Raw genomic sequence first — 13,096 nt, 5'->3', positions numbered from 1 at the left:
TAATAAATATAATAATGATGTGTTAACAAAAAGAGTATTTCCATAATGAAATGGTATAATATTTATTTTTATATCTGGGCACATGCCGCGAACCAGTGCAGCTAGTAATTCCAGGTCCCGAGTGGGAACAGTGCGGAATTAAGAAAATACACAGAATTAAGAAAATACACTTAAAGAAATAAAAGATGGGGTCAGGCCTGACCTGTGGTGGTGCAGTGGATAAAGCATCAACCTGGAACACTGAAGTCACTGGTTTGAAACTCCCTGCACATATGGGAGTTGATGCTTCCTGCTCCTCTTCTCCCCCCTTTCTCTCTCTCTTTCTCTCTCTCCTCTCTCTTAAAAAGAAACAAAAAACAAAACAAAAAAAAAACAATGGGTTCTGGAGGGCCCTGTAATTGCTGCTGGCAAGAACAAAGAGCACCCAAAAACCACATCTTGCTTTATTTATAGGGCAATGTGAAGGCCATTAGCAAATCAATGGTCTCTGATCACATTTCCAAGGCAACCCAAGAATTTTACCAAGTGCAGAAAACCCCCATCTTAACTTTACACCAAACAAAGGATAGAGGAAACTTGTCTCCAGTCTTTCTGGGAACAAGGGAGGGTAGTGTAAACAATCCAGCACCACAGCTTAACAGCTTTTTGCAACCTAATCAGGCAAATGAGGTGGGGGGTTGGGCAGACTGTCAGCTTAGAGCCAATTCCCCACACCTCTGTCCCCCAAAAATCTAAACTCCAAAAACCATGTTGGTTTTTTGGTCCCCAACAGGCACATATTTCTCTGGAATATCATAGGACACACCTGGAAATCTTCTAGGGTGCACCAGTGCACCGTGGCACACACTTTGAGAACCACTGGTCCATAGCTACAAGTCTTTCTATAAGTACGGATCTACTGAGCCAAAGATGCTAGCCAAAGAGAAGACTGGTCTTGGGGCATGGAATCTAAGTTCCCTAGGGAGAAAAGACAGCATGTCTGTCATCCTAGAATTTTGCAAGCATTTTTATATATCAAGTAAGGAGAAGAAGGAAGAAGGAGGTGGTCTAGAAGAATTTACATGAGCTACAGGCGAAAGGGTGGGGGAGGTGAAGCGCCAGCTCTGAGACAGCAGAGTCCACAGGAAGAAACGTCGGCTCCTGTGCACTGGCTGGGCCAGGTCTGGAACACCCCCATTTAAACAAGCAGGGGCTCCCCAGGTTAGATGAATTTGCGGAATAAGCATCAGGAAATTAATTCAAAATCCCAACAGCAAAACAGGAATGTGAACTGTCTTTGTTAGCTGGCCTGCAGCCATTTGAAGACTAACAGGTCTGTCACTTGCTCTCACTCTCTGGCCACTAATTTAATTGACAACCAATCTCAGAATACTATGTCTTTTCCTTTTAAATCTTTTTTAAAGACTTTATTTATCCATTTTAGAGAGAAGAGAGAGAGAGTGAGCAAGAAGGAGGGAGGAGCAGGAAGCATCAACTCCTATATGTGCCCCAACCCGGCAAGACCAGGGTTTTGCCAGGGTTTCGAACCAGGGACCTCAGCATTCCAGGTCGATGCTTTATCCAGTGTGCCAACACAGGTCAGCCAAAATATTATTTCTTATCAGAGTTAAGAATACAGAGGAGAACAAAGCAAAAAAGACCCCTGCTCTCATAGAGTTTATAACCTAGTGCTAGAGACATAAAATAAACAATCAAGTAAATACACAACTTCAGATGACAAGGGCTGTGAATCAAACTTTTTCTAGAAAGGCCCAAGAAGTAAATATTGCTGACTTTGCAGGCTGTACAGTCTCTGTGACAACTATTCAATGCGGCCTTTGTCAGGAAAGCAGCTTTGGCCTCTGCTAAAGGAATAGGGGTGGCTGTGTTCTAATAAAATTTTATTAACAAAAATGGGAGGAAGGCCTTAACACAGCCCAGTTTGTCGATGACTGAAATAAAGGTAACAACCTAGGAGTTAGAACATGGATTTTAAAACTGGACCAACTAGGTTTGAATCCAGCTGCAGCTTCCAAAGCTGTATGACCTTGAGCAAGTTATTTAACCTTTCTGTGACTCAGCTTTTTCCATCTGTAAAATGGAAATTATAATAAGCCTTCCTCACAGGGTAGTTGTGAGTTAAATTTTGGTAGTGTTTAGATGCACCTGGCATGTTAAATTCTATGTTAGGTATTTATTAAATACAAGTTTCAAGACAGGTTGGGTGGGGTACAGGGTGCTCATAACATTTGAGCTGAGACCTGAATGATGAGGAGCAGGGAACACATGGCAGGGAGACAGAAGAAACCGAAGTGCCACGGCTCTGAACAAGTGTGTATCTGTTTAATAGACTAATAACAACCAGTACATGACACTATACTATGTGACAGATACTCTAAGCACCAAAGATACATCAATGAATATGCACTCACAAACTAAACTTCTTGAGCCCTGGCCTATGGTTAACTCAGCTGGTTAGAGCATCATCCCTTATACCAGGGGGCTCAAACTTGCAGCCCGTGGGCCGCATGCAACCCGCCGAACAATTTTGTGCGGCCCGCAGACTAATCCACGGGCTTACTTAATTTTATCCAAAATATTTTGAACTTCGTGGATTAGTCTGTGGGCCGCACAAAATTGTTTGGCGGGCCACATGCGGCCCGCAGGCCGCGAGTTTGAGACCCCTGCCTTACACCAAGGTTGCAGGTTCAATCCCCAGTCAGGGTGCATACAAGAATCAACCAACGAACGAAAACAGATATTAAGAACTAAATGTCTTGCCCTTGTGAAGCTTACATTCTGGTGGAAAGAGCAATCTTTTTTTTTTTTACAGAGACAGAGATAGAGTTAGACAGGAACAGAGAGAGATGAGAAGCATCAATCATCAGTTTTTTGTTGCACGTTGCAGCACCTTAGTTGTTCATTGATTGCTTTCTCATATGTGCCTTGACTGTGGGCCTTCAGCAGACCAAGTAATCTTTTTGCTCGAGCCAGCGACCTTGGGCCAAGCTGGTAAACTTTGCTCAAATCAGATGAGCCCACGCTCATCAAGCTGGTGACCTTGAGGTCTCGAACCTGGGTCCTCTGCATCCCAGTCCGACGCTCTATCCACTGCGCCACCGCCTGGTCAGGCAGCAATCTTTTTTTATAGAGAAAAAAATACCACTAACGTCAACCAAGAATGATTATTATCTATAATTATTGACTATGATATTATCATTATTATCTGAGTTGTATAGGAGAAATCTGGCCAAGAGATTTACTTTTTATGGGGTAAATTAAAAATGGGGTAAAAAGGGCTGTGACCATTATCTCTTTTCACAATTCTAAAGCAGGACAGGAAGAGTTTAAGGTTCCATTCTCTGAGGCAGGCTGCCTGGATTTCACTCCTAGAGTTTTCTAAGTATTGCCTATTGCTATCAAAAATTACTTTATACCCACCAGAACCAATCAAGCCACTGGCTGCAGGAGAGGAAGAGAGAGAGAGCAGAGGGAGAGGGAGGGAAGGAAAAGCAGATGGTCGCTTCTCCTGTGTGCGCTGACCAAGAATCAAACCTGAGATGTCCATACGCCGGGCGGACACTCTATCCACCGAGCCACTGGCCAGGATCAAAACCCAACTTTTAAAATCAATCTTCATTCAATTAAAAAAAACCCACTTAATTAACTAAGGGAGATAGAGATGAGGCTTTAAGAAACAAAATGCTATATTCCATCAAGCTTCAAGTTCCAAAACCAACAGATCACCACTGAACAGAGGGGACACCAGGAAGAAACCTTTCCCCTCTGAGTGGTAAACACAGTGGTCTTTATTTCAGGTGTAGCTAGAGAGTACACTGTAATCTGTTGTAAAGGTGATCTGAATTAATCTTTTTGGTTGGGACTTTTATCAAACAGTGAGTTATAGCAATTTTATAAAAGTTAAAAGTACATATTAAAATAATAGTATCGTATAATGAAAATATTTACCTCTTTAATCCTCAGAACCACCCAGAAGCTGTTGTAATGTTTCAACATATAAAACCTTTCAGAAATGAAACATAATAGCTAAAAAAGATGCTGAAGTAGATTTTATTATCCAGGTGATATTCTGAATAGAAATAATAAGAGAGAAAATAATTTAAAGAGATAACTTGTAAGCAAAGATCCTGGCATTTAGTGAGATAAGGTCTAAACAGAAGGCCTGGCTTTTGGCACTCTTTGCCTTGATGAAGACCAAACTGTTAAAGGCAGAGTCGCAGGTACCACACCTTCAGCTGGATTCTAATGCTGAGCAGGAAGGAGATGGCCCACTTTATGCAGGCCTCAGCTGGGGCACAGGTATCAGCAGTGCAGGCAGATGAAACATTCCTAGGTGCAAACAATTCCCTGGTTCTCAATGCAGTAATCCTACTCACTGAATCACACTAGTACTTGAGCCTCACTGTTCAACAAGCAGGAAGTCCTATCCTTTGACTCATCCTCCTCCGTACTACAGTCATTGTAATGACCAAGCCCTTCTGCCCTTTGGTTATCCAACTCTATCGCCCCAGAGTCTAGGCGATAATTGAATCCATGGACCCCTGGAGGAGTAACAATTAGGTCATGGGAAAATCTAAAGACTGAGATCAGAAACCTGGCTTCTGCAGAGGGCACGTACCCACTTGCATAAGCCAGAAGCAGGTGGCTGCTGGTGCAGAAAAGCACACCCCTAGGGCCTGGCAGTGGCCCTTCTAGTGTCAGTCCTCCTCAAGGACCCCGGGGAGGGATGGAGGCCCTTCTCAGGCAGATGGAAGCTTTAGCAGCTGAGTTACTTTTTCCTTCAGCACAAAGCAGTTGGCTCCCTCCACTCCTGCATCCCTTAACTGGATTTCTAGAGACCAAAAAGGAAGAAGAGAAAAGGGAAAAGTCTGAACGATGATGAGACGTGAAACGCCATGGCTGATGGGGGCCAAAGTGGATGAGATGGGGCAATGCTCTGTGACAGAGCGTGGGAACGCTTACAGAAGGCATGTGAAAAGCTAAGCGCATCTGAGATTCCCAGTGACTCCTAATCGGCTCGCCCCCGCGGTCTCACAGTCAGTACGAGGCCAGGGGTGAGCGGACCCGGCTGCCTGAGATGCCCGGGCGGGGTTTGCCAGCTCGAATATAACGACAGTCGGGGAACTAGGGCTGCGCAGTCAGCGGCGAGCGCCCTTCCGCTGCCACTAAGCCGCGCTCAGGTTCTCCACCCCGGAGCTGCCTCGAGGCGCAGAGATCCCGGGGGCCACCCACACCTGTCCTGCACCCCTGGAAAACCGGATGCACGCGGCGCGGGCCACAGACCCGGCATCCTCCTTACTACATGCACCGTGAAGGGGCCGAACGCCTAGGGCCCGGGGGGAGGCTGCAGCGCTCGGGGCAGCCGCGCCGGGAGCGGGCAGGAGCGCCCACCGTGCGTCCGGGGCTGGGGAAGGCGCCGCGGATCCGGGGCGAGTCCCACCTGGAGCCAGGAGTCAGGGCTAAGTCGGAGGAGACGGTCGCAGTTCAGGAGGAGGGAGTCGTCACAACCGGCTACTGCGGCTCACCGGAAACCTGCGCGCCACGGCCGGGCCAGGGGGCGCCAGGGAGCGCCAGGGAGCCCCGGCACCGGCCACCGCGCGGGAGGAAGGGGGCGGGGCGGCGCCGGGCGGGGCCGCGACGGGAACGGGGAGAGGGGGCGGGGCGGCGTCGCTGTTAGCGCTCATCCCAGTCGCGCCGCTGAGCTGGGAAGAGCCCGGGATTTAAGTAAGCTGGACTGTCCTCTCCGCGCTGATAAAGGACTCTCGGGTAAGGTGGCGGAAAACCGACTCGCTTTCATTTTGTTTGCGTTGCACGGAAGCGGATTTTCAGACAGTTTTCTTAATTAGGACAGAAGTTGCCGCCGTAACTTTTTTTTTTTTTTTTAGAGGGGGGGGGGGAGAGAGAGAGAGAGAGAGAGAGAGAGAGAGAAATTAAGAGAAGGCGGGGAAGAGCAGGAAGCATTAACTCCCATATGTGCCTTGACCGGGCAAGCCCAGGGTTTTGAACTGGTGACCTCAGCGTTCCAGGTCGAAGCTTGATCCACTGCGCCACCAGAGGTCAGGCACAATGATTTTTTTTTTAAAGACTTTATTTATTCACTTTTAGAGAGAGAGAGAAGGGGGGAGGAGCAGGAAGCATCAACTCCCATATGTGCCTTGACCAGGCAAGCCCAGGGTTTCGAACCGGTCGACGCTTTATCCACTGTGCCACCACAGGTCAGACTTTTTTTTTTTTTAAGTTTTTTTAACTTTACTCATTTTAGAGAGGAGAGAAAGAGAGAGAGATAGAGAGAAAGGGGCGAGTAGCAGGAAGCATCAACTCCCATATGTGCCTTGACCAGACAAGTGCAGGGTTTTGAACCAGGGACCTCAGTGTTCTAGGTCAATGCTTTATCCACTGCACCACCGCAGGTCAGGCCCCACTGTAACTTTCACATCTGGCCTGTCTGGTGGTGAGGGTTCGTTGGAGTACTCACACATCATATTGTAGTATACTTGCTTGTCTGGGTACTATCCGAAAACTCACCAAGTTCAAATGCTATTCTGTGGAGTTTATATTAAAGTTATTAGTCAATACTGATTCAACTTGAACGAATTATGTGAAGGCTGATGCTTAAACACGTGAAGTCACTAAGATTAAGTAATATGATCATAGACAGTTTCTTTCCAAAGGCTTATATGCTTTTAAAGTAAGTTTTTAGATGCTGATACGAGAATTGCAGCAAGTTCCATTAGTAACCTGCTAAACTAGGTTTTACAAATAATGCAAAAACACGTGGTTTTTGACATGTGCCAGTCATTGTTCTTAAGTACTTTATTAACTCACTCTATATGTAAAAGGTTTGCATATTATATACTTGCCAACCCAATACCAATAAGGACAGTAATTTTTTAAAATGCTTTTCTCAGCTTACTTGCCACAACCCTATTTTTGTTATGTGCAGGAAATGTAGCTTTCCTGATAGCTGAGTCAAAATGAATTGTAGTCGTTTAGAATAAAGTTTTAGCCTGGCGCAGTGGATAGAGCGTCAGCCTGAAACACAGAGGACCCTTGTTCGAAAACCCAAGGTCACCAGCTTGAGGGCGGGCTCATCTGGCTTGAGCACAAAGTCACTGGCTTGAGGGTAGGATCATAGACCTGACTGCATGGTCACTAGCTTGAACAAGGGGTCACTGGCTCAGCTAGAGCCCCCCTACACCTTGTCAAGGCAGATATGAGAAAGTCATCAATGAACAGCTAAGGTGCTGCAACTATGGAGTTGATGGTTCTCATCTCTCTCTCTCTCTCTCTAAAAAAACAAAAAAGCAAACAACAACAACAAAAAAACCCCGTAACACTAATGTTTCCTTAGGTTTAGAAATTATCCATATTTAGGATATCTTAAATCACAACATAGATAACATTTGATACATTTTTATGTGCTAACACTGTGACACTGGAAATTCTCGAAAAAGAGGCAAATGAAAAGAAGAAATAGTATATTTTTTTCTTTTTTTGAGAGGCAGGGAGACAGACAGGATCATTGAGCTGCTCCTGTATGTGCCCTGACCAGGGAATTGAATGGGAATCGAACTGGTATGGAACTGGTAACCTCTGTGCCCCAGGATGATGCTCCAACCAACCAAGTTATCAGGCCAGGAATTTTTGATTTTTTGAGAGACAGAGAGAGAAAGGGAGAGAGAGGGGAGGAGGAAGTGAAGCATTCATTTGTTCCACTCAGTCGTGTGTATTCCTTAGTTGTTTCCTGTGTGTGCCCTGACACGGAATAGAATCCACAACCTGTAATTTCCAGATGACGCTCTTAACCGATTAAGCTAACCAGCCAAGGCCAAGAAATGATATTAATTTAGCTTCCCAAGAATTGAAAGGATGCCTATCATTTGTACCTAGATGTCTAAATGGAAAAAAAAAACAATGTTCATACCACTTTTGACTCTTCTTTTATTTCTGGAAATTAAGATTCTTTCAAGAATGGAAACATAGGGCCTGACCTGTGGTGGCGCAGTGGATAAAGTGTCAACCTGGAAATGCTGAGGTTGCCGGTTTGAAACCCTGGGCTTGCCTGGTCAAGGCACATATGGGAGTTGATGCTTCCAGCTCCTCCCCCCTTCTCTCTCTCTGTCTCTCTCTCCTCTCTCTGTCTCTCTCTCCTCTCTAAAAATGAATAAAATTAAAAAATTTAAAAAAAAGAATGGAAACATGTAACTGCAAACTATATTCTTATCCATTAAAATGTAAATATTATTTTACCGGAGTATGGATAGAGAAGTCTTAATGACAAAGCTAATATGGCAACCAATTTCAATATGTATTGTTATTTAGAGGAGTTTTTTAAGAAATTGATTCAGTATACTTCTCAATTTATGAATATCAACTATTCATTATAGATAAAGACCATATGGTAATATATATCCAGAAAGTAAATTAGCTGCTTTGAATTATTTAATTAAGTAATTGTAAACCCTTTAACGTTTTAAGGTAAACTGGTTTTATTAATGTTAACAAGGTTTAAGAGAAGAGAATGTTTAATATTATAAACTTGGAAGGTACAGGAGTTTTATTTCAATCTTTTCTTCACAACTGTTTTTTTTCTCTCACTAATGGATATTTTTAAAAACAATTTAATAATTCCTAAACTTCTAGTTTCAAACACTTGACAGGGTTTTGCAACTTCAGTTTCCTAGATCTTCTAATTCTGTACATTTCTTATTGCTGTCAGTCTTATTCCCTGTCAGCCCCTGAATATTAAAAATAAATAAATAAATTCAAGGTGACAAAAAGCTGTCACTCATTTTACCACTAAACTACAGAAAATTAATTTTATGAATCTGGCTCACTTTGAAAGAATATTTATTAATGCTAAACATCAGAGATCCAGTGACAGAAATATTGTCTGGACTACAAAAAGAATAAAAATGCCACTTGAATTGCCCCGAAAAGCATTCAAATTCTTCAACATGGCTTACTTACTCTTATAGTATGAAGTCTAGTTCTCAAAAGAACTAAAAATTAAATGATATTTGTATTTGCAGGGAAATGACTTTCAGTAATAAAAGGTATTAAAATATTTCACAATTACAAAACACAGCCTGGTTAACTTTTGAACAAAATAACATCTGGAAGAAGGCATAGCTATTTTTTAAAACTATTCTGCACTTTTTGTGTTTAAAGGTTCAAGAAAAAAATAAGTTACACAGAATTGCAAGTGCCAAATTTAAATTAACTCCTATAATTTCTCTATTTTAAGAATGTTCTATATCATTCATTTTTAATGTGCCAAAAATAAGGCTTTCCAAAATATGAAAATTAATTTTAAAAAATTGTTAATTTTATTACTTTGATTCATTTTATAGGGTAGTAAAAACAAAACCTCTCAAAAACACTTAAATGTTACTGATACCATCATTATAAGCACATTTTTTCCATGACCCAACCATGTCTAGATAACTCTAAATAGCTATAGTTTTCTCCAAATAGGGGAAAATATGTGTATAGACTTAATTGTGGAATCTGGATGAAATAAATGTTTACATCACATTTTTAAGATTTATATTATTCACCCTTTACACCTCTGTGCCAGTGTGGCTTCTACATTAAATGAAAATAATATTAGTTCAAAATGGAATAACAGGAAGTTTAATATTTTTTTTCTTGGACACAATGTTCACTTTCATGAGCAATAATTACAAATGTTGAAGATTTAAGTGTGAAAAATTTCAAAGTCTCAGTATGTTAATATCACTCAATGTTCTCAATATATACAAACAAATTATAGATACAATTAGTTTTTAAGCTATAATACAATGTATGAACACCTTCTCCTTCTCTAACCATACTGATATAAGGATAAAGTAATATATCTCTGTTGCTATTCAAGCCAAAAAAAAAAGATGCTTTAAAATATAAATTTTTAAAGATAGTTTCAAAAATAAAGTTCAAATATTGCACAAAATAATTTAACTGCAAATATTACTATATACTATAAAACAATTTTTAAAATTCTTGAACTCTACAATAAATTCTGCTTTCTAATTGAGACTTTATTGAAAGTCTACTTTTAGTTATTAAATGTTACATTCAGTTTTATAGGAATGTAATTTTCAGAGGTTAACCTAGCCTTTGTCTTAAAAGTTCATCTATTTGAGTCTTATACATATTTTTTACATCTTCAAGATCTAATCGAAGTTCTTCTGCTTCTTCTGCTTTTTCTCCATACATCTGTAGAATAGTGTTGTATCTTTGGTCCAAATCCTACAAAATATATGTTTACAATTTGTAAAATACTGTACAGAACACCTTGATTATATTATCATAAACATATCACTAATAAACACATTATAATCTAAATTAAAGTATATGCCCTGGTGTTGGCCTGGTATATGTAAAGTCCCAGGTTTGATTCCTCATCAGGGCATATAGGAGAAGCAACCATCTGCTTCTCCACCCTTCTCTCTTCTCTCTCTCTTCCCCTCCCACAGCCATGGCTCTCGAGCACATAGGCCTGGGTGCTGAGGATGGCTCCATGAAGCCTCTGTCTCAGGCGCTAAAAATAGCTTGGTTGCAAGCATGGCCCCAGATGGGCAAAGTTTCAGCCCCAGATGGGGGTTGCTGGTGGATCCCGGTCAGGGCACATGTGGGAGTCTATCTATCTCCCCTCCTTTCACTTGGAAAAGAAGAAGAAAAAAAAGAGTATATAGTCAGCTCTTAGAAAAATTAAACTCATACTGCAGTCTGTTGAAATAAATTACAAAGGAATTAAAAAAAAAAAGCAAAAACCAAGCCATCAAGTTGACCATATCTCTCAACTAAATCTACAATTTCCCCATATATAGCCGAATCAGTGTTTTATCCCATTAATTTAAGCACATTTGATGAAATTTTAATATCTTTGGTTCATTGTGGTTTAAGCATTACATGGCATTGACCTCAAAGGAAAAAGTAAAAAAAAGCCCATTTCATAAATGGCTTAACAGTGACTACTGATATACCAAATATGCTAATTGTGATACATATAATATCAATAAAATAATACTAAGATCATAAAAAGGGTATTAAAATTAGCCTTGCCCAATAAAATCTAGTTATTTTCCTATATGGGATTAAACATGATTGTGAAAAATACTTTGAATGTATAATGAATGTGAAAAGCAAGATAAAAGATTTACCTTTAAAGTTCTTTACCAAAATACTAATATTCTAATTTTCAAAGAAATCATTAACATATATATGTGGTTGAAACATATATTCATTAACTGGATTAAAATATTTTAGATTCATCCTTAAGTGAAGAATACTTACCCTTAACTGAGTTCGAAGTTTGGGTATCTCCTTCACTTTCTCTTCAAGCTCATCATTTTGATTTGTTAATTTAACTAGCTCTTCAGCCATTATCGAGCGTGTTTTTTCTAGATTGCCAATTTCTAGCTGAGAAACATTACCAGAAAGTCATTTAAATCAACACATAGCTTGTTAAATGTTCCTACTAGTATGAACATATTTATTTAATGTGTTATTTTTTAAGAAATAGGTATATTAACATATAACCATGAGGTGGCTCTTTCTTAAGTAAAAGAAAACAGTAGCAAAAAAAGGGTTTCGACTTTCTTCAGAGGTAATACCATTGACAGGCCTTACTATGAAAGATCTAATGAACTGAAGAGAATTCAATCATCTGTCTGGCTTATGCAACCCTGTGTTTTTCTCTAATCTAATGAAATACCATATATTTTAGTTATTCTAAATTACTACAAAAACCCAAAGAAATAAAGCCATACTCTACTGTATCTCCAAGTGTACAGATCATATTACCAGACTACCAGAGAAATTAATTTGGGGCCCTCAAGTACAGCATGCCAGGTTACATAAAATAAGCATTAAGATTATTCTAATCGATTTTTCCCAATTCAAGATCTTCTTTAATAAAGTAGTATTTTGAACATACTGAAATCATACAATGGGAATAAAAGAGCAAAGTTTTACTTCTGAGTGTATCAAGTTTAACACAAACTACATTAAACATTTTAACATTTCTTGTTACTTTTTTTTTTTTTTTTTTGTATTTTTCTGAAGCTGGAAACGGGGAGAGACAGACAGACTCCCGCATGCGCCTGACCGGGATCCACCTGGCATGCCCACCAGGGGCGACGCTCTGCCCACCAGGGGGTGATGCTCTGCCCCTCTGGGGCGTCGCTCTGCCCCTCTGGGGCGTCGCTCTGCCGCGACCAGAGCCACTCTAGCGCCTGGGGCAGAGGCCAAGGAGCCATCCCCAGCGCCCGGGCCATCTTTGCTCCAATGGAGCCTTGGCTGCGGGAGGGGAAGAGAGAGACAGAGAAGAAGGAGGGGGGGGGGTGGAGAAGCAAATGGGCGCTTCTCCTATGTGCCCTGGCCAAGAATCGAACCTGGGTCCCTCGCACGCCAGGCTGATGCTCTACCACTGAGCCAACTGGCCAGGGCCTTGTTACATTATTTTTTAAAGCAAGATATGACGGGCAAGTACTCCCTTCCCGCTTATGATGTTTCCTTTCATGTGCACAATGTTCCAGTTCTAACCTCTCCCATCACCTTTACTCAGTCCTCAAGGGGAGTTGGAGCAACTTACCTAAATCTGGCAATAGGTATTTTTCAATGTAACAACTTCCCTTTTGTAATGTTTGGAAAAGCTGCTGGCAAAGACCTCTCTCCTCCCAGATGCCTAGTCTTACCTGGCAGGGCACAACCCCTGTGGAGGCCTGCTCCTGCTCCTGCTCCAGCCCAGTATTTGCTGTGACAGAGTTAAGTAAGCCTCCCTGGTTCTGGCAATAGGCAGGCTCATTTGGCTCTTGTCCTTGATAATTTCTACAACTAGCCCTTAATCATTAATAAATATGATACATTTTGGGCTTCAAGTGCCACAGGGGGTCCTCGGGTTATGACACAGTTCTGTTCCTACAACAGTGACGTCACCCCAATTTTGGTATAAGTCGAAACACCCTTGCCAAAGTCACTTACCTGTCCTAACACAGTTGTAAAATCATAATCTAATTCTAGAACATAAAACACAGCTAAGCCACAGAAAAAGGAAAAGCACATAAACCTACTGTACTACATATTCTACACT

The 13,096-nt window shown here is 41.4% G+C and overlaps 2 protein-coding genes across 5 annotated transcripts in view; both read right to left on the bottom strand.

Annotated features, from left to right (window-relative positions):
- EOGT (EGF domain specific O-linked N-acetylglucosamine transferase) overlaps positions 1–5,579 on the bottom strand; it is a 48,613-nt gene extending 43,034 nt beyond the window's left edge. Inside the window, exons 1-2 of one of the 3 annotated variants that reach the window (XM_066245108.1) lie at positions 5,441–5,579; positions 203–338 (exon numbers count right to left, since the gene is read on the bottom strand). The gene's annotated coding sequence lies outside the window, so the exon portion shown is untranslated. Of the gene's footprint in view, positions 1–202; positions 339–5,391 lie in introns of all 3 variants that reach the window. The other 2 variants (XM_066245109.1, XM_066245107.1) reach the window with 2 other exon arrangements.
- A 4,034-nt stretch (positions 5,580–9,613) lies between these two features.
- Positions 9,614–13,096, bottom strand: part of TMF1 (TATA element modulatory factor 1) — a 36,464-nt gene continuing 32,981 nt past the window's right edge. For both annotated transcript variants that reach the window (XM_066244796.1, XM_066244797.1), the window contains 2 exons: positions 11,299–11,424; positions 9,614–10,251 (listed from right to left, as the gene is read on the bottom strand). In XM_066244796.1, the coding sequence (XP_066100893.1) occupies positions 10,108–10,251; positions 11,299–11,424 (270 nt within the window). In that variant the 3' untranslated portion in view covers positions 9,614–10,107. The remainder of the gene's footprint in view (positions 10,252–11,298; positions 11,425–13,096) is intronic.

This window comes from Saccopteryx bilineata, chromosome 10 (assembly GCF_036850765.1).
Source record: "Saccopteryx bilineata isolate mSacBil1 chromosome 10, mSacBil1_pri_phased_curated, whole genome shotgun sequence".
NCBI lineage: Eukaryota > Metazoa > Chordata > Mammalia > Chiroptera > Emballonuridae > Saccopteryx > Saccopteryx bilineata.
Note: the sequence above shows the minus strand (reverse complement) of the source record. Positions and strands in the feature narration are given on the sequence as shown.